Here is a 21,250-nt window from a genome sequence, read left to right on the forward strand (position 1 = left end):
TCGGAATCGAGCCGATCGTGCGATGTGCGAAATTTCGAAAACTTGCGATGCAATGACACACATACACACACACACACACACACACACACACACACACATACACACACACACAGGCGACACGCACAGGCGTTGCTCGAAACTTGATTTTATTTGTATCAATTAATATAAATGACGGTGGTATATTTGTTTCCTGTCTGTGTAACAGCTCTCCTGGCTTACGCTTAACAATTGCGGGTGTGACTCGTTCCGTTTTTTTCCTCCTTTTTCCTCCTCCCTTTTTTTGCAAAATACTCGCGTATGTACAATTGTGTCGTAATCGTGCCGAATATAAGTCATCGGTGGATTGCGGATCGACTACTACTTAGGTACCATTAACGTCTTCGGCACATATATATATATATATATATATATATGTATGTATATATATATATATATATGACCGTAGAAATGACGTTTCTCTTATATATATATTATTTTTTATTACGTTACGTTACGTTACGTCTGTATACCTCAGACGTAGCGGAAGTCGCGAGATTCTATCGAAGGTTCGTCGGATCGGTGTGTACGTGTTCAATGCACGTGGATATATATGTGTGTGTGTGTGTGTGTATGTGTGTTGAATAGGTATACAAAATTGTTTCGGTACAAAATCGTCCCTACGCGTGTGTCACTTTTCTCTTCGCAATGCGATGCAACTGCATGTCCGCAAATACGAGATCTCGGGCACGCGCTTATAAAACGGAATTCCACCGTATTATCGGTAAATTTATCGCTACGCAGATACGATCTCGGTGGATAAGAGATCTCGCGCGCACGCGCGCGCGCGTGTGTGTATGTGTGTATGTGTGTATACGTATGTGTTATACGCCGCGAAGAGAGGACCGGCGCTCGTTTTGTCGCTAATTTAACGTTTTTTTCTTCTTTTATTCTTTTCGCAATTCTTACGACTACGAGGGCGTAGAACACTTAAGAAGAGCGATCGTGTCGCGCGATTTCTCCTCCCTTCTTTTCTCTCCCTTCCCGTGAGAATTTATAAAATGCGAGAACAAGAGGTCAGACTTTGTACTTTCGTATTGCACTTTGTTGTGTATATATCTCAATGACACGCTGAAGTTCTTAAAGAGTATAATAATCCTACGCAGTTCGCGAGAGAGACCCGTCTTCTTCTTTCCTGCTCTACACGTGCGATATATAGTTTTTTCAACGACGAAATAAATATAAGAGAGCGCAAGTCAAGAAAATAAACTACCGTCTAAATCTTCTCTCTTTTTCGCTCGAGCACGTACGGCGCGTCGTAGTTGCCGACGCATCGTTAAGTTATTTCCACTACTACGACCTCTCCCCTCCCCCTCTACAAAGTGTTCGATAAATGAAATTACCGATAACAATTCTAGACAACACAGCGCCTCATACCCAGACGACACAAAAATCCAAAAGACGTTCCCGACGACGTCTTGAAGATTTGAAGTACGCCTAGGAGACAGCTAAATAACGTCTCGAAAAATTGGGGACCTCTAAACGACGCCTTAAAAGATCAGGGCGTCTAAAAGGTGTCTAAACGGCGTCCGAAAAATTCGGGGCGCCTAAAAGATGCCTAAGTCTCAAAAATCTCGAGCGCCCAGAAATGTCCGAAAGCGACCCGCTCTCGACGCGACTGAGAGAGATGTCTAAAAGATGTCTAAACGATGTCTCCGCAAATCTAGGGCGCTCGATGGGACGATGTGCCGAGGACATCCGACGAAGTTCTAAACGTTTAAACGAAGTCCTTAATGACGTCTCTTGGATACACGCGCGGGAAGATGACATTTGTGAGGTCTGGGTAGCTAGTAGTGTACGAAACGGTGTACGCGTGGAATTACTTTTGTAGCGGCCGAGTATTAATAGAGTGCATGTTCGGAAATTTCGATCGTTACGTTACAGACTATCGCCGATTACGCAGGTACTATATTCTCCGCTAGCGGAATCCACCCTACGGTTGCCGGAAATATGACATGTTCGCGGAGCAAAGTTCTCTCCCCTTTATGCTAGATACGCTCGGCGTCTCCGCCTCGTCCATTTATTTCGTTATCGCATGAACGAAGCGATGCCGATTTGCTCTATACGCCTTATCGTCTATTCAATAGTTTATTTTCTGCGGCGTGTGTGTACGGTATGTTTTCATCTTTGTGTGCGTGCACGCGCGCGTGCGCGCACGCGTGTGTGTGTGTGTGTGTGTGTATGTGCGTGTATGGGCGAGTGAGTGGATGCGTGTATATGCGTATGCGTGCGCGTTATGGATTGTCCGTATCACGAGAGCAGTATTGCTCGTTCTCGTTGTCTTTACGACTTTCGTGTGTTTTCGTACAAAGTTAAGAATAGAACAACACTCGCGTCTGCCGCGCGCGCGCGCGCGCGGTGCGCCGACATCATATGTTACACCCGGTGATAACAGCATCGCTGATAAGACACGCGTCGCTGGAGATTGACGAAAATACGCGAGCAATTTCGGCCGGGCGCGTCGAGACGAGGAATTTCGTAACTACCACCGCGCGTCGTCGTCGTCGAATCGCGCGACACTCGAGTGAGAGACGAGCGTACGCACACGCATGCACAGCACGTGTGTAGGTCGTATCAACTAGCACTTATACACACAATTCGTGTTTCGAAAGTCAGACTAAACATATGTATATATAACAACAGAGATAATATTCGCGAAACGCACGATGAAAAGTCACTTCCGACGTCTGCGCTATCACAAGCGCGAGCATCAGCATCTTGCTTCGACACGGTGTCGTAATTATACTTATAAGCACGAGCGACACAATCTCGAATGTCGCATACACATGTCGCGATTTAAAAAATAATACATTTCCTTCTCGTATTTTAACTTCTGTCCTTTTTTTTTGTAATTAAATCAGGCATCGTATGTACTCTCCATTTTATTTGCGTTATATATTCATTCGAAATTAAAATACATCTCTCACTCTCTCGTATTCACAGATACACACGCACACATACGCGCACACACACACACACACACTCTCTCTCTCTCTCTCTCTCTCTCTCTCTCTCTTCCTTTCTTTCTCTCTTTTTCTTTCATCCATGAAATCAAGATATATCTTAAGTCATGGCAGTTACAATGATTCGTCGAAATCGTTTAATTATACAGACTTCAAATGTGTATCCTCGAAATCGAGCTGTATGTAATTATAAGTATTATACGAAGTATCTTTATATGTTACGTCCTAGATAACTCTACGGTAAACTGCGTTTGTATGTGTGTGTACGTGTTTCGCATGTGTATGAAAAACATAGATTATTACATTCTTTATCTTAGATGGGATGCTTAGATTATTGTAACATTACGATGTAACGTATGCGTTTCTTATGTATATTGACCGAATGTTACATAGGGCGTTATATATGTCTAATATAATGTCATGTATATATATGTATTATATAATGCCCTATGTAATATAAATATATATTTATATTTATATGTGTATGTAATGAATGTGTATATTCTATATTCTATATCGTCGATTATTTCATACATAATCAGGTTTCTCTTTACATTAACAGATTGCTTTGAAAATTTAACATTCGCTTCATGGACACACCATCGTTAGAATCGAGAGAGCTACGTCGAGTCTCTCTTTCCCTCTCTCTTGTGAGCTTGAAAATGTCAAATTTCTCGTCGCGTTCTTTCGTTTTTTTTTTCCCATTACGACGCGATGCAAGAAAATTACTGGCACTGTTGCTACACTAAAAAAAGAAAAAAAAGAGGAAAACATAAAAGAAAGAAGAAACAAAAAGAGAACAGGTAGGAAAAGACAAACGTACATACAAGAGATCTTCGAAGCAGTCTCGACACATGTATATATGCGTGTATATTTTTTCGCGATACACTATCGTGCATTTAATAATCATGTTTTGCTACACAATGGAAATATAATGCAAGTGTATACGATTTACATTGTTAATGGCTATTATATGCCTGACAAGCGGATATGAATAGATGCGCGTTGTATATTATACAATCCCGACGTCAGTCTCTTCGTATCTTGCGCGTCTTGGCCACATACGTAATATAATACAAGTACCTCAAGAAAGATTTTTGCAGTCAGTCGGTATAAAAACAAGATTACATTCTTACAAATACACTCGCGCAACGTATAGCATGCCTCAACTTGGAGATTGTACTACATCCTGTCACTGGGAATTCTCCGTCACGTATCTCTCATGTAAAAAAATATTCAAGCGGCGAAACAAAAGCGCAGCGCAACGGCGAAAGAAAAAAGAAAAATAAAATAAAACAGGGGAATGAAAGATATAGACATTTCCATCGCGCATTATCGATTTGCGTATCGTACATGTATGTAATGAATGACAATAGAGTCCGTAATAAAAAGTTACTTCTTGCGTATATGTCTGGTATATATGTATTTTTTTCTGTATCTACATCCTCTTTTACACGTGCATATAATATCTGCTGTTTGTTCATGCTTCAATATATATATATATATATATTTATTTATTTATCTATACTTCGTATGAATATATTAAAAAAAATCTATTTCCCTTTATTGTGGCGTGTGTAGTATAATATATAATAAATTGATACACAGACAATTCATATGGAGTATTCTCATGCAGGAAAAATAATCTTCTTGAAGCTTTTCCGTATCGTCAGTCCCAACAATCGACTCAAGTTCGCATAAAAATAAAAATCCGCAATAAAAAAAAATAATTATATCCAACATATAATTTAACACTCGGTCTCTGCTAAAACTCGAGACATATTCAGAGATTATAAGCGGTGCTGATAGCGTCTTCCTTTCTCTCTCTCTCTCTCTCTCTCTCTCTCTCTTCAATTCTATGTACTCTTCAGCTGAACATTGACAAATATGAAAGCGCTATCAGCGCGGACAGTATAATTCTCTGCACATATATATTTCTTTCTCTTTCTTCCCCTCCCCCCTCTCTCTCTCTCTCTCTCTCTTTCTTCCTCTTTCTTTCTTTCACAGTAGGACCATTTATATATTAAATACAACTAAAATGATATGTGTACCAACAATACTATACAAAATAAATATAAATATATATCTATATGTATATATTAAAGATGTGAGTTGCCCAGTTGCGAATCTTTAGTTAAAAGTATTACATATATTAATAACAAAAAACATTGTAGTCTCAACAAGAATTATATACAGTACGTGTCCACACGTACGTGCCATTTCGCTTTTATTCGCTATGCCGTAAAAAGCATACATACTTTTAGAAAAAGCTTTAATTTTATTTTTTGGAAAAAAAGGAAGAAAAACAACATGACTATACAGGAGTATTGACGATTTGTGTTACCTGGATCGTCGTTCTCTTGTTATAAATAAACAATTTGCCGCGGTCGCGACACCATCGCGCTGATAGTCCGAAATGTGAGAACAGTCGAACTCATGTTCTTATCAACGACGATTCGAATTATGGTCCTACTGTATGTAACCACCAGATAATTGTCGTGTACGCGATTTCTTTCGCTCCTCATTGATGATGTCGTTAGGCTTAGACCGAGCTTTTTTCATCGAACAAAAAAGCAGATCCCGTTAATATACGTATTGTACAAGATACGTAACGTAACGGCGCAATTCGGTTCGGAACGCGTATAACGTTCTGGGCATTACAATTGTAGTACGAGCTGCTGGAACACACCTAGGTATACGCTCTTACAGCATTACCTAGAATATAACAATATAGCATCTAGATTTTTTGTACTTCAGCATTATTTCGTCATGATAGTGTAATTAATTATATAAACATACATACCCCCCTGCCCCTCCCTATGATGCCACAGTATATTTACATTATGCGATCATGACTACAAGACGAGAATGGAAAGCAATCTAACTCATTCGTTCATTTATTCGCGCACACACGCACATACTTTCACGCACACGCACACGCGCACACACACAAAACTATACTCTTTTCCCTCATTCATTCACTCGACTTCTTTTCTCAGCATATCGGGGATCAAAATTATGATTGTAAAAATCTTGCTTACATCTCGCGTATATTTAATATACGCGAAATGTATCATTTATAATTATAATACCCATTAAATGTAATTGTTATTGGCGCGGTATATTCCTTAAAATTTACTCCCCTGTTTCGATATAATACAATATATCATCTATGTATCACTCTCAGATATATATATACACAGTATCTGCAGTATCGCTCGATTTTCATCGACGAAATCGACCGATACAGGCATATCTGACGTAGCTATCCAACTCGTGGCACATCGGTTTACCACGTCTCCCACCGGGAGTATCACCCTTCTTCTAATCCGCCAGTGTCACCGATGAGACCGGGAGATTTCGACGGGACAACAACGACGTTCGTCCCCGCGGCATCCGACCGACATCCGACAAGCAGAAATTCATTCGCGGAACGACCCGGCGGACCTCGCGCGTCTTCTCTCTTTCTCCTTATCCGCTGTGGAACGCTACGACGAAATGCAAACAGGAAGTGGACGTACCACGCGTAGTTGACAAAAGAAACCGTCGTCTTTGAGCGTGGAAGGCAAGTTATCTACGCTGACAACGGCCGGTCGGCTTGAATTTCGCGATGGGAGCACGAGGTGCGCGCGCGCGCGCGCGCGCATGCGAAGACCCTACCTAGCTCGATGTTTTCTTATTTTGAGTTGGACAGCACGTGGTTACTTATCGTAAAAACTCCGAATTAACTGCGATAACGTTTATAAAGGCTCGTCGCGTATCACATAAACCTAAACAGTTTTTCGTTTCGTTTAGAATCGTAATGTCGTTTACTCGGGCCGAGGCACTTAAGACGACCACCTCGAATCATTTCTAAATTGCGCGTCGCGTGAGGAATCGTCGGGTAAAAAGGAACCGATACGATTTCCACGAGGTCATATTTTCTTTCGTTACCTCGTTTCGTTTTTTATTTGCCGAGAGTTGTCGTCGCCGTTTTTAACGTTAGAATTTAGCTTGGAAATGTTGTGCATTATTTAGCTATTTCTACATATTCCTTTTATCCTCCTTGTTCAGTGTGACGAACAGTTTGTCACGTATCGCATTTTTCACTGCAGTAGCAACCGGTAATCACCGTCGCTACAATATTATTGATTCTATATTTATAGCCGTTGCTTTTTTTTAATCTCACGTATAACATAATCTATGCTTTCGATACTAATTTACGGAGACCAGATGATGGAAGTAATCAGAGTATAATTGTGTTGACGACCAGAGATAAAGACCTTTGTCCCGCACACGTCACTCGGTGATATCGTATCTAATTCCGACGCAGTTCTTTCATTAATATTTTGTTAACCATTAAACTTAGGATAAATAGAGCATAATGCGCTGTTCAACTCGGAATTTGGCAGCTTTACATATGCGATTACAGATGCGATATGCAGACATTCGGACGTCCATTATCTGTTTAAGAATAAAAAAAGAAGAAATTTCCACGCAAATTTCCATTTCAAAGCACTGACTGAAAGAGCGAAGATAAAGAGCAACAGAGAAAGAATAAACGCACGATTTTGGAAGCATGACTCGCGAATAGGTAACTTGAAACTTTGCAACTTTCGCAGTTGTAACTTGTCAACGCTATTTCGAACGGTTAGCCCGAGGTGGTCGAGTGATCGCGGCCGTTTTAAGTGCCGCATCCCGCACGTACCTAACGCACCAAGTTCAGTACACGTTTATTCGGCCGACAGAGATGAGCGTCGCGATAGTCGCTGATGAGAGTCGCGGTAATTGCTGAGCGTTAAATAACTTGCGCGTATCCTAATCACTGTTCCGACTCGTTGTTAGTCGCCAGCGCGGCCGGCTCGGACTCCTTATTGTTCGATGGTAAACTCGCGTCGGTCTCCTCACTGCCCTCGGTGCTGTCGGCCGCGGCGCCGGCACGCGCCGTCGTCGCGTCCTCCTTCGGCTCGCCCTCGTCGGCGGACTGGAGCTGCTTCTGCATGTGCAACTGGCCGCGCAGCTTCGATATCTCGCGCGCGTCCGAGCGCCGATGACGGCGCAGCTGCGCGTTCTCCAGCACCACCCGGCGCGCCAACTCCAGCACGTCCTGCGGCACCTCCAACGCTATCAGCCGCTCCTCGAGGTCCACCGCCGCGTTGCCGTTGGCATCCGAATCGGAGTCGCTCTCGGGCGACGAGGTGCCGACCTCGCCCGCGCCTGGCACCGGCTCGACGTTCACCGTGGACGACGTCACCGCCGCGCTGCTCTCCTCTTCCTCGCCCTCTTTCTCCTCTTTCTTCTCCTTGACCGTTGTCGGTGCTTCCTTCTGATCGTCCTCCGACATGTAGTACAGAGGGTAAGAACCAACGACGGCCGGGGTCGCTTGACTCGGCGACGTTTTCTCCAGCTTGACATTGGCGGACAGTATCTCCTGCTTCTCGTCCGGACTCGACGAGCGATGACCGTGACGACGTTGGTGATGCTCGTGGTGATGCCGCCGTTGCTGATGAACGGAGGACGCAGCCGACGGCGATATTTGTGCCATCGTAGGTGTCGGTATGGGCGCCAGCGCCACATTAGGCTGGAAGTGCGGCTCGAAGCGCTCGCACTCCGACAACGGGATGACTCGCTCGGGATGCTGCAGCACGGGCGGACCTCGGCTGAGATAAGCAGGCACCAACGATGAACTGTAAAGGAAGAGAGACGCGGGTCTTTAAGAGCCGTCTGAATGCGCGAAGAAAACGCAGGTCATGCGTGAACCGTCGCTGCACACGAGGAAGCCGATACTCACTTGTCCCTGTGTTTGCAATTGCCCGTAGCACTCCAAGGCCGAAAGGCGGACGCGGTGCCCCGAGTGGCGAACTCGAGGACCGCCCAATGCATCTGCAGGTACGGGTCGGCACTGGCCATTTGAGAGACCGCCGGATGATACATGCCCAGTCCGTTGCCATTGTAGATAGCGGGACACTCGTCCTTTCCTATGTCCTTCTTTGTGCGTTTCGCTAACTTCTCGTGCTCGTGTCGCAGCTGAAACAGACACTCGCGTTCACACACACACACACACACACACACCTTGCCAGCACACTTGCGACACAGGGTATTATCTCGAGCGGTTGAATGCGTATATCGTATCGAGACGCGTAATATTAACATTATAATCTTATCTTAACGAATCTCTCTCACAAATAACGTGCAGAATTGTGTATCGAGGCGTATCAATAATACCTTGAGTTTTCGCTTGGGGTTTAACGCGAGCGTGCCCTCCTTCAGCTCGCGAAAAAGGATGAGCGACTTGTAGTAGTGCTGTTGATCGCGAGAGAGTAACAAATACGAGCGCCAATTGGCCGAGTCGAAACCCCAGTGGCAGGTACGGTTCTCCAGAGATCTGTGAGCGTGTCTGACGAAGCGCTGCGGCGAGAACGAGTAACCGCACTCCAGACACTCGATGCACACCGAATCGTCCGTCTCGAACAGGTCCGCGTCGAAGATGCCTTTACACTTGCCGAAACACTCGTGGTACACTTTGAACTTAACGATAGGTTCCTCGTCGTCCTCACTCTTAGCGCACACCTTTTTATCGAGGCTCTCCTGGGTCTGGGCGATCTGCGACGGATCGCAGGGTTCTGTCCGTGACAGTAAAGCACTAACGAGCCTCTCCGCGTCGGTCTGCGTGATGAGGCCGCAGGAGGGTGCGTTACGCGGCAGAATCCCGGAGTGCTTGAGCTCCTCCAACTGGTCCCTGGTGCATCGCGAGCAGTAGATCTGCAGCTCGTCGCACACTTGATTGATCTGTTGCAACGAGAAGTCCTGCAGCACCGTGTTGAGTATCTGCGGTAAACATAACCTCCTCTCGCCGCCCACCTCGAAGCAGGATATCCTCTCGCCCTCCAGCAGGGTCTCGCTCCTCTCGGAGCAGCTCTGATCGGGCGCGGTGAGTATCGGCCGTTGGAACTCGTGTTCGCGTTTCTCGCACGCACCCTTCGGACGGTCCACCGGGTTCACAGGGAAGTCCTCGTCCGAGTCGGTCAGCGGCTGACGCGTGATGGGAACGGGCGTCGTCGGCGAAGTCTCGCGCTCCTTCTCGATGACGACGTCCTTCGCGCTCGGCACTTGCTCCGACGGCGACGAGTCCAGGCCGCAGTTCACCGTTGGACGACTGGGGGGTGGTGAGAAACACGATGTCGCGGACTGTTCTTGCAGCAGACCCTTACAGTCCATGCCCAAGAGGGCCGAGTTGGGACCCTGCAGGCTCTTGACGGCCGACAGCTGATAGGTCTTCAGCACGGTCTTCAACTGCGGACTGTACGACTGGCTGTTGGTAGTGGTGTTGCCCGGCAATAGTGTCTCCATTATTCCTCGTGCGTGCCTTCGTGACCGTGTCGTGACCGAAAGTATCCGCACGCAGCAAGAGACAAGCGAGCTGAGGAAGAGTATCAAAAACGACGGGCGACGAATGAATGAATGAATGAATGAATGAATGAATGAATGAATGAATGAACGAATGAATAAACAAACGAACGTATGTATGTACGAATGAACGAACGAACGGACGGACGGACGGACGATTAACGATCGTCGACACCGCTGACACCGCTCGACTAAACGTATGTTCTCTCGCTCTCGGTCGAGCCGCTGTCGAACAAGCGAACAAGTTTCATATAACGCGTTACACGATTCGATATCGTATTATCTTTCAAACTGTCAACCGAGCGTTTCTTTATTTATGTCGCGGACACCGAAGTAACGCAGCGCGGGGATCCACTAGAACAACAACTGGCACGCTTCGCGATCCCACTTCCACGACATTCGGGCCCAACGGCAACATCTTGTCACGGCGGTCTTCTTCGTCTTCATTGTCGCGCGGGCTCCACGTTCCTCGCGCTCGCTCGCGAATCGACGCGCCAAGTCCACAGACGTGCCCGGGTCCATCTCACTGAGCGCTGAGCGGGGTTTCTAACCCGCGCGCGCTAAGAGACCCTCCACCTCTTGCTTCTCTTTCTCTCTCTCTCTCTCTCTCACTCACTCACTCTCACACACACACACACACTCTCTCTCTCTCTCTCTCTCTTCTCACTGCCCGTCTCTCCTCGTCCTCTGTCGCACGTTTGCTCGCTCCGCTCCCGTCCAGCACGAGAGACCGAGTTATACACGCTATAACCCGTTCGTCGCGTCCTTCCTTCCTCTCTACGTTCGCCCCTCCCGCCGTTGCTGCATTATTCGCCTCCGACGAAGACAACGATGCTACCAGCACGAGCCGCGATCCGTCGCGACGCCACTTCCACGTACATGATAAAGTCGTTCGCTGTCTTCTTCGTCTCTCTCTCTCTCTCTCTCTCTCTCTGTCTTTCTCTTTGTCCGTGTCCCTTACTCTCCCTCTCTCCCGCTTTCGCGGCAGAAAAGTGCGTTACGCGGAGATCGCACGCAGAAGCGCCGTCCTCCGTTAGCCTCGGACGAGAGAGAGAGAACCTCCTCCTCGCGAGTTCCCTCCGTCGTGGATTCCCTCTTTCCTCTCTGCTGTGCTCCTCTTCTTCTTCCACTACCACTGCCACCACCACCACCTCCTCCTTCTTCTCCACCTCCTCCTCCTCTTCGTCGTCGTCCTCCTCCTCCTCCACCTTCACCTCCTCCTCCTCCTCCTCTTACGGCGGTGACGGCGGTTTTCAACGCGACGTCCTCGTAGCCGCGAATTCGATGCGCGACGAAAGCGACTCGGGTCGCACGGTCACGGATACGGGCCGACGATCCATAGCTCGGCCTGAGCCGTATCTGTCTTATCGAACGCAATCGTAGACAGCCGCGGTGAAATGACACATGTCTCCTTCGACCGCCACTCGTTCGTTTACCTATCTATCGTTCGTAATCATCGCACGGCACACACGCGCATTTCTATCTATCATATCTCTCTCTCTCTCTCTCTCTCTGTTTCTCTCTCTCTCTCTCTCTCTCTCTTTCTATCCTCTTTATCCGTCACTTCACTACAGCGCACTGCCGCGGACGGTATATGTTATCGTCAACGTGCCCGTCGTCGTCGTTGTCATCATCGTCATCATCATCATCATCGTCGTCATCGTCACTGTCGTCGAGACGTCGCGGCTGCCAGCACTACGAACGTCGTCCTCGCCGTCCTGGTCGCGGTCGTCGTCGCTGTCGCTACTGGCCGATCGGTATCGCGCGCCACCGTTTCGCGCGCGCCAACCAACAACAACAACAACGAGAATGTCGTCGGCACGATACGTCCGACGTCCGGCGTATATTATCGCATGTACTGCAGCGCGACCACCACCAGCGGCATGGGCATCGTCAAACGAGCGATTTACTCGTCGGCACGTCGCGACGCAATGGCGTATCGATCGCGGCGGCGGCGGCGGCGGCGGCGGCGGCGGCGGCGGCGGCGGCGGTGGCGGTGGCGGCGGCGACGGCAGCGGCGACGGCGGCGGTGGCGGCGACAGCAGCGGCGACAGCGGCGGCGACAGCGGTGGCGGCGGCAACGGCGACGGCAGCGGAGCACGCACCGAACGACGAGCGTGGACGGGACGATAACAACAACAACAACAACGAGCAGGAGACACCAGCGGGAGCACGCATATTTTTCACAGCGTCGCGAGAAGAGCTGATAGCGATTCCGAGCGACGTAGAAGCGAATGGACCATCTACCGCGCGACGCACGCACGGGGCTGGTGCGAATTTCTTTCTCTCTCGCTCTCTCTCTCCGTCTTTTTCTGTCCCTATCTCTATTCCCCCCCTTACTCTCTCGCTCGCTCCTTCTCTCTGTTTCCCGACGTGTGCACAGACGCTAACGAGACAACGGCAGACCTCAGCGAGATATATACGTACGCTTTTCACGCGCGCTTCTCCTCGCACGTCGCGTTCTCGTGGACGACGACCGTCGTAGATGTTTGTTCTGTCTCTGGTTTCTCTCCGTCTCCGTCCCACTCACGCTCGTGCTCCGCGCGGTCTTTTTGCACTCGCAGGGTTTGCGGAGGGGCGCTCCTTTTTCTCGTTCTTTTGTTCGTTTTCTCTCTCTCTCTCTCTCTCTCTCTCTCTTCCTCTTGTCTCCCTCCTTTCTTTCTCTCTCTCTCTCTCTCTCTCTCTCTCTCTCTCGCCCCTTTGAAGTGTGTCCGCGCACGTTACGTACGTACACACATACATATACATACATGTACACATGTACATGAGCGCGTGCGCGCATACGGCCGCGTAAACACGAGACGAGAGTCAGAGATAGACGGTGGAGCCCTTGAAGAGAGCGAGACTGGTTTCGCTCGTGAGTTTTCCGTCTCTCTTTCTCTCTCTCTCTCCCCCTCCCTCCCTGTCTGCCTCCTTTCTTTCTCTCTCTTTGTCTCCGTGTGTGCGCGCGCGCGACGCGCGCTTTTCGCGCGATTACGCTGCGCGCGCGGCCGCGTACACGTGCACGCGCTGCGCTCTGATGTGAGTGCCCAACCGGCCGCATGTACAGGGTGTCGAAGAAGCACCGCCATTGCGACACCACCACGTGCCGTATATTACGTACTTCTCGATGAGGTGTCCTTTGAAAATTTGATCGCTCATCGGCTCTTCTTACATTTCTACGTTATTTAAACGTTTCAATGATTGAACGTAAGACGAAGAGCGAGACTGTGATGTGGAATTTATTCGAAGTAACGTAGATATCGAACATTTGCCTTAGCTATTCGCACCTGGACGGCTCATCCGCCAAAAGCGGTTCATCGTCCTTTGTCCGCGACTACGAGACAAAACGGGTCTTCCTGCCGACCGTTCTTTTCATTCGAAGTGTCGTCGAAAGAACCTCGCAGACCGGGCGCTTAATTCCTCGACACCTCGTATGTGCGTGCGTGCGTCGAGCGCTGCGCAATGTGCATAATGCGCGCGAAGTGTTCTGCACGCTCGCCTCGGTGTGCGTGCACGCGACGAGAGCGGGCGCGCTCGCGCTCGCCGTTCGCACATACGCGCGCTCACGTCCGCTCGGTAGTAAAGAATCACCGTAAACTCCGCATGCCTGTCTCGTTCCCCCCTACGAGCATCGCGGCCGCGACGGCGGCGACGGCGGCGGCGACGGCAATTCCCTTTCCCCCCTTCGGCGACACAACCGGCCACCTACTGCGTACTGCCGCGCCTGTCGCGGTCAGTGCCGGATCAAGGCACGAGTACTCAGGACGCTGAGATCGGCGAGAAATGATGCGTTAGATCGTACTGCGAATATCGCAAACTGTGCGGTTGTAAATCGGTTTTACGGAGTCTCGGCAAAATATCGCTCGCAATCTCGGTGTGTTCCCACACATATACCATTTTCATAACGACGTCGGCGATACGGATCGTCGCAGGAGGATTTCGCATTCGCAGATGAAGGGCGAGGAAAATTAGAAAGCCTGGGGCCCGAAATATCTCGGTACAGCTCTGCTTGCGGACTTCTCTGTCTCAACTCCGCTCGGACCTGACAGGACCGTACGGTACAGGGCAGCGCGAAGGAGAAGCGGTGCTTCTGGTCTGCTGAGCGAAGACGCCCTGATGAACCGTTCGATATCGCGCTTACGTCTTATGATATTCCGGTACACGAATACAGCCGGATGAGAAGCGACGATCGATGGAGACGGCTTCTCTATTGTGCGCCTATCGGAAAATATGCGCGAATTTGATTTGCAGGTTCAAAAATCCCTGCCACGTCCTTGCGACCCCTCGCGAGAGCCGCCGCGCTCCAGGAGAGCAGGTGTGTGCGCGCCGCTCGTGTACCACGCACACGTGTGCGTGCGACGCGGCAAACACCGTGATGCGTATAGCTCGATTACGACGACGACGACGGCGCGCGGTCGGCGGCACACGTCTGTGTGAATCGGCGGACACCGACGACGCCGCCGGCAGCCGAGTGTCTAGTCATGTGACCTTCCCGTCAAAATAGCTTGCGTACCTCCCCGCGCGCTACGCACACACTTAGGCCGAGCGGCGCGCCGCACACATACACGTGTGTACACACGCGGAAGAGAAAGAGAGCGAGAGAGGGGTGAAGATTGCGAGGAGGTGCGGCTGCGGTGTGCACGCGTAGTATCGTTGCCATCTTGTGTTCATTGTCAGGGCCGGCGCAAAATATCGTACACAAAGTTCTGGCCGATGACGACACGCTCGTCTCCACCGCGAAACTCGAAATCGGACGGTTGATCACAGCGGGACATGGCGTTTCGCGAAGTCGCTTCGGACGATTGTCCGATTCCGTCGCGCGTCTCTGCGGAGAGTAAAAGACGCGAAATTGCGCGAACGGCGGCCGCTGGCCGGGAAATGATGTCTATTATGATGTGACGCAAGCGCTGGTATTGTTTATGTATGCGATAATACTGTTACGCGCCCGTATATATGTCTTGCTGAACGTGGAATGTGTCGGCGCTCATCTGTGGCCTGGTTTACAATACGTGTCGTAAGTTGTAAGCCATAAGAATTGGCGAATCACAGTCGATTATTACAAAAATAATCGGCTATAATTGGTCAGTTCTTACGGCTTACAGCTTACAACACATATTGTAGACCAGGCCTTAGCAACCGTTGTTACGGTTGTTGTTATTGTTTACAGCAAGGGTAACTTTCTGTGGAGCGATCGAGCGGTTCGGTCGAATTACGTTGAGAGTTTCCTCTGAATAATTGTTCTCGTTTGCAAACCTTGTACAAAGCTTTGTTTATATTAAAGAGTTCTTGTTATTTATTCACGGGAGTGTTGCTTACTATTTACGCGGGTGATCGTGAGTGAGAGGAAAACTACGCTTGAGCGTAACAATACATATGTACATAACATAAGAAATATATTTTCGTTTATTATTGTACCATTCATCTCGAGGTCTTAAAGAATTATAGAACGACGCAAGGTATTTACAAGTAGAACAAATAGATAGATTTATTATACATGTAGATGTTGGACACAGGCCGGTGGTATTCATAGTCGGATCTTATATTTAAGACCGTCTTAAGTTCTTCTTCAGATGCTATACAAATTATTTCATTGGCTACCCTGCGAGAAATGAATCATCGATCGACGTCGAAACGATGTCGAATCGACATCGATTTGATGATTTCGACGTCGATCGACGAGTTATTTCTCACTGAGTACAGAGTATCTTAAAGTGAACTTCAGACGGTCTTAAATATAAGATCTGACTATGAATACCGATTATTCCATATGCATTCGTTTATAAGAGATAAAAAAGAAACTAGCTCTGGATTTATTCACATCTCTCGTAAGATAAAAGACTCATGTATATACTATACTTATGTATAAATTTTTTAATATACCTATATATATTTGCATTTATTTCTATCCCGTCCTCTCTCTCTCTCTTTATCTTTCTCCCTCACTTATCCCTCTTTGCCATCTTGCTGCCTTTCTTTTTCTTTTTCTGTGCTTTTTTGTGCTTCTGCTCCTTCTTCTCCTTCATTTTCGACTTTCTCCCCTTCCTATCCTTATTTTTCTTCTTCTTCTTCTTCTTCATTACAACTTCATCGTCCGACGACGATGAGGAATCACTCTCCGTGGAGCTGGACGAGCTAGACGAGCTGGAGCTGGAACTTGACGACGAACTCGACTCGTCCGAGCTCGAGAGTTTCTTCTCTTCCTCCTCCTCCTTCTCTTTGTTTAAAACCGGCACAACGACCGGCTTCGGATGGGACTTGAGATGTTCTCTCAAATCATCCGTCAGACCGCCCAGTCCGATGGAAGTGAAGAAATTGATGGCAAAACGCGTGTTCTTCGGGTCATCCCTGGGAAACAGCCCTTCAAACACCTCCTGCAACGTCACGTCTTTGACTCGTTGATTCAGCTTGGACAGACCCATGTTCTCGGAGAGTTCCTGGAACAGGATCTTGATGAATATCCTGCTGGAGCTTGTGGTATCCTCTTCATTCAGCTTGATGCACGACAACACGCTCCACGAGATGGAGTCCGTAAACAACAAGTGAGCGAAGAACTTGGACACGTTTCTTAGCTTGTTGGTGTCCAGACGGTGTATCGTATGATAGGAGTCTTTGAAGATCTGCTCGAATGGTGTCACATATATCTTGTTGATGGAGCAAAACCGACCGGCCAACAGGCCAAAGAACTTCTCGTACGTGCGCATCTCAGCACAACAGTCCAGGAACATGTGGCACAGCTCGATCTCTTGGCCGGGTTTTAGCTGCATCTTCATCAGTTTGTGTGCACACTCCTCAAAGTCGAGCGACGAGTGTATTGTCAAGTATATGGTGCGCCGAAGAGCGGTCAGATTTGTCTCTGTATTGTCGAGTATCACACCTTCCTTACCTTCGGTTTGCTCGGCGCCACTGTCCTCGTCCGAGCTCTCGTCTTCTCCGTCCTCTTCCTCGGCCTCCGAGTCGCTGACATCTGAGCCAAGTATCTCTTTGCTCAGTTGCTTATATTTATCCTCGTTCGCAAGATATTCCGCGTCAAATTTGAATACGTTCAGTATGTCCTGCGCGTCTGTCACCTCGTCCAATGTAATCAAGTGAGTAAACTGACTCTCTTCCTCCACGAGATCCAGTTCATCTGGTACGGCTTCGTGATCCTTGAATCCATCCTTCCTGATTTGGAACATGACTTCAATCATGTACTGGACTCGTTTGTCCAACTGTCCCTCATGCAGTATGTTCCTCAGCATTTCAAAGATGGCTTCAATACCTTTACGGGAAACCTCTGTTAGCTTCATACCGCATTCTTTCAGGAATGCTATAGCCACTTCAACAGAGTCATCTGTTGGTGTTTCCACCAGCAGAGTCAAGATCTCCAGAGCAAGGATTTCATGCGCTACACGTTGATTGACCAAGTGTGCTATGAATGTGCCTGAAGATATACACAGAGGCTTGTCGTTCCTACGAAAACCTCGCTTAAACTGTAACACAAGACGCTTCAGCACCAGCTCGCCTATATTGGGGAACTTGGAATTGATTATAGCAGTCAGCGCTGCATAAACCGGAGTGAAGGTTGGAGATGCAGCCTGTGCCTGAATGATAGAGCGAGCCAATAAGCCTCTACCGCGGACAATGTTCTCATGTAACAATTCTCTTGTTATAATACCTATGTTACTGGTGTTCACTTTATTGATGTATCCATGGATGGACTTTTTCAGAGCTTCCCATGCGATACGCTGGTAAGCAGCTCCTGACTTGTCAGTAATCTCCGCCTGGAGCATACGCAGCTTGGCAGGAGGTATGTATGCACCTCCTGTCTTGGAGGTTAGAAGATCCACCGTTCGTTTTTGCCTCATCTCCTCTGGATTTTCCTGTGGCTCTCCGTAATACCTGCTGCCGATCTCCTCCTCCTCTTTCCCTTCGGAATTCCGTTTCTTGTACCTTTCGTCATCGCTATACCTGGAGTCCCGATGATCATCATTGTACCTGCGATTTTCTTTGTGATCGTCATAATACCTGCGATCTTTACGATCGTCGCGTCTGGAATTTCGGTGACCGTCCTCGTCGCGTCTGGAACTCCGATGATCATCGTCACGTCTAGAGCTCCTGTCGTCGTTACGTCTGGAACTTTTGTGACTATCGTGCCTGGAACTTTTGTGATCGCCGTTACGTTTGGACTCTCTACGTTCGCTGCTGCGCTCACGATCCTTTCGCTTGTGATAGCGTTCTTCGTCCTCGTCTCTTTTCGTATGTGATCTCTTCATCTTGTTCTCGTATAACCTCACATGTACGAATTTACAACTATATCTTTTCTCACTCTAACTTATTGCACTAGTTCAGCAGTGCAGCTACAAAAAACAGACCCTATATTTACATTATATATTTATATACTACTTTATATTAGACTATAGAATCTTTACTATAGAATCATATGAATGAAATATAAAACTTTAGTTCTTACAATGTTTTCTACGCCGTGTTCGCTTCAATTTATACTTGAAGTTTTACAACGCAAGTGCACTCAGCCACCGACAAGATACTATAAAGACTGTTGATCTTACGGAATTTAGCGTACCAGAGAAATCTCGCTGTGCATTAGCGCCCTCTTAGGAATATCGTGGCCGGAATATGAAGCATAGCTCGAAATAAGCATGGAACGATTAGTGACTATTGGCAGAGAGGAAGCTGAGAGCGGCCAACACAGCGTTTTCGGCGACACCGATTTTTCGCACTGGGAATGGGCCCGTAGAGTCGTAAGTAGTAGAAATTGACCAATCATAGTCCGGTAAGAGAAAATTAATCGACCGCGATTGGTCAATTTGTACGACTTACGATTCTATGGCCAGTATTCATAGTCGGATCTTATATTTAAGACCGTCTTGAGTACACGTTCAGATATTTTGTAGCCAATGAAATGATCTATACAACATCTGAGTTTTATATTTAAGATCGGACTATGAACGGCTCTACGACTTCTATTGTAGACGAGGTATTAAGTCAGCGGCACACGGTGCTTGTTTTCGTGCTGGATTGCTTGCTGGATGAAAATACTGCGTTCTGATTGGTGCATTTCCATCCATTTTCGGAAATGTACCAATCACAACGCAATATTTTCATCCAGCAAGCAATCCAGCACGAAAACAAGCACCGTGTGCCGCTGGCTTTACTTGCCGCTCTCAGGTTTCTCTCTGGAAATACGCTCGCATCCATTAGCAATTTTCGATCAATCGATTATCTATCGATCATCTTTCGACCTGCCACTGATTCTATGTTGAAATTTAATTTATGGTCAATTTCTTGTACTTCAAGAGAAATAACCTCTAAAAAATTGAGAAGTTTCATGTATTTAAATAAATTTTTTAATAAATTACTTAATCATAATATAACAGAATATTAGAAGATGGCTGTGATTTCTAATATTTTTTCTCGCAGTGGTTACAACGGGTTACGAGCAGCGAAAATATTACGTATGTTACTTTGATGTTATATGATTGGTTATAATATACGATTTATACCGGAACTATTTATGGTTATTAATAATTATACATATTATTATTTGTATGTGATATAGAACAATTATTAATTTACGAAAATGCCATTTTCAGGCAATGCAGTTAAAAAATGTACCTCGTTTACTAATGTAAATTCAGTGGATAAATCATTGGACAATAAGACAGCAGAGCAGAATTTTAAACAAAATAAAATTATACCGTCAAGGTATCGATATACTTATCCAGAATTTTTACCAGATCCTGATCCAAAATATCGCAATTTACTCAGAGAGAAATTAGAACGTATGGATATGTTAGCAAGGCGAGCACACATAAATATACCAGAGTTTTATGTTGGTTCTATATTAAGTGTAACTTATTCTGAGCCGCATGCTCCAGGGAAGGTTAACAAATTTATTGGAATATGCATTGAAAGGAAAGGCTGCGGACTGAGAGCTACGTTTCAGTTGAGGAATGTAGTTGATGGTTATGGTGTAGAGGTGCTCTATGAATTATACGATCCTGCTATACAGAAGATAGAATGTCTCAGGTAAATATGAGTGGCTCTCTTAAATTTACATATATATTTAAATTATTTATATAAACTTTCTTGTATCAGTATTGCTATTTATGAAATGTCTAGACTTGAAAAGAGATTGGATCCACATTTACGGTATCTTCGAGATGCACCACTGGATTACAGTACATTTCCCTTTGATATGGAACCAGAATATCTAGTAGAAGGAGCACCAGTTCCTATAAATGAAATGAAAGTGAAACTAAATCCATTTCCATGGGTAGAGAAATGGGAACTTCAAGATTTAAAAGGTGTAGAGAAATTTGAACTTTATGGGAAACGTTTGAAAAGAGCTGAAGCATTTAAAAAGCCTTGGGAAAAATATGACCTAATGAAAATATATAGGTAAGAGAAAACATACTGAAAATATAAAATATATATTTATGTCAATATGCAGCTTGCACTAATATTTTTCCATTCAGATCGACTGTACCTGAAGAAGATCAAAATGAAATATTTAATGAGGTATATACAAAATTGCATGAGTTGGAGATTACTAGACGTAGGCAGAAGCACAAACGAGCTTTCGTACGCCCGCAGAAAACTGCTTAAATTGCTGATTATGTACAGCAATTCTTAATTTACATAAGATGAAAATATATATAATTGTTTCTTTGTACAATATGATGTTTGTTTGTTTTCCTAAAATCTTATAATTATATAATGGAAATTACACAATAAAAGTAAGATTTGTAGTAATCGCTAAAACAGATTTGAAACTATTATTTTTTTTATACAAAATCTAATTAAATATAAGAACAGAAAGTCCTAATGTATTATTGGAAACTTCAGATCAATAAAAGTTACTTTTATTGGGAAGTGAAAAA

General features: G+C 46.5%; 3 protein-coding genes across 5 annotated transcripts; 1 reads left to right on the forward strand and 2 right to left on the reverse strand.

Moving 5' to 3' along the window:
* Positions 1-129: 129 nt before the first annotated feature.
* LOC105187340 (ski oncogene) lies at positions 130-11,550 on the reverse strand. Of its 2 annotated transcripts, none has more exons than XM_025300706.1 (3): positions 9,204-11,550; positions 8,770-9,005; positions 130-8,689 (listed from the first exon to the last, which is right to left on the reverse strand). In XM_025300706.1, the coding sequence occupies exons 1-3, from the start codon at positions 10,326-10,328 to the stop codon at positions 7,801-7,803; spliced, it is 2,250 nt and encodes a 749-aa protein (XP_025156491.1). In that variant the 5' UTR covers positions 10,329-11,550; the 3' UTR covers positions 130-7,800. The 2 variants fall into 2 exon arrangements, with proteins under 2 accessions (XP_025156491.1, XP_025156492.1); XM_025300707.1 differs by having other exon boundaries at positions 130-8,665; positions 9,204-11,548.
* Positions 11,551-15,752: 4,202 nt separating this feature from the next.
* Positions 15,753-18,971, reverse strand: ncm (pre-mRNA-splicing factor nucampholin). The gene is made up of 2 exons (XM_011148086.3): positions 18,817-18,971; positions 15,753-18,703 (listed from the first exon to the last, which is right to left on the reverse strand). The coding sequence occupies exon 2, from the start codon at positions 18,617-18,619 to the stop codon at positions 16,307-16,309; it is 2,313 nt and encodes a 770-aa protein (XP_011146388.1). The 5' UTR covers positions 18,620-18,703; positions 18,817-18,971; the 3' UTR covers positions 15,753-16,306.
* A 684-nt stretch (positions 18,972-19,655) lies between these two features.
* mRpL19 (mitochondrial ribosomal protein L19) lies at positions 19,656-21,224 on the forward strand. 2 transcript variants are annotated; one of them, XM_019843272.2, is made up of 4 exons: positions 19,656-19,822; positions 19,961-20,396; positions 20,466-20,768; positions 20,846-21,224. In XM_019843272.2, exons 1-4 carry the CDS (start codon positions 19,756-19,758, stop codon positions 20,973-20,975), a joined length of 936 nt encoding a protein of 311 aa, XP_019698831.1. In that variant the 5' UTR covers positions 19,656-19,755; the 3' UTR covers positions 20,976-21,224. The 2 variants fall into 2 exon arrangements, with proteins under 2 accessions (XP_019698831.1, XP_011146389.1); XM_011148087.3 differs by having other exon boundaries at positions 19,664-19,822; positions 20,490-20,768; positions 20,846-21,144.
* The last annotated feature ends 26 nt before the right edge of the window (positions 21,225-21,250 follow it).

Source organism: Harpegnathos saltator, unplaced genomic scaffold (genome assembly GCF_003227715.2).
Source record: "Harpegnathos saltator strain DR-91 unplaced genomic scaffold, Hsal_v8.6 scaffold38, whole genome shotgun sequence".
In the NCBI taxonomy this organism is placed as follows: domain Eukaryota; kingdom Metazoa; phylum Arthropoda; class Insecta; order Hymenoptera; family Formicidae; genus Harpegnathos; species Harpegnathos saltator.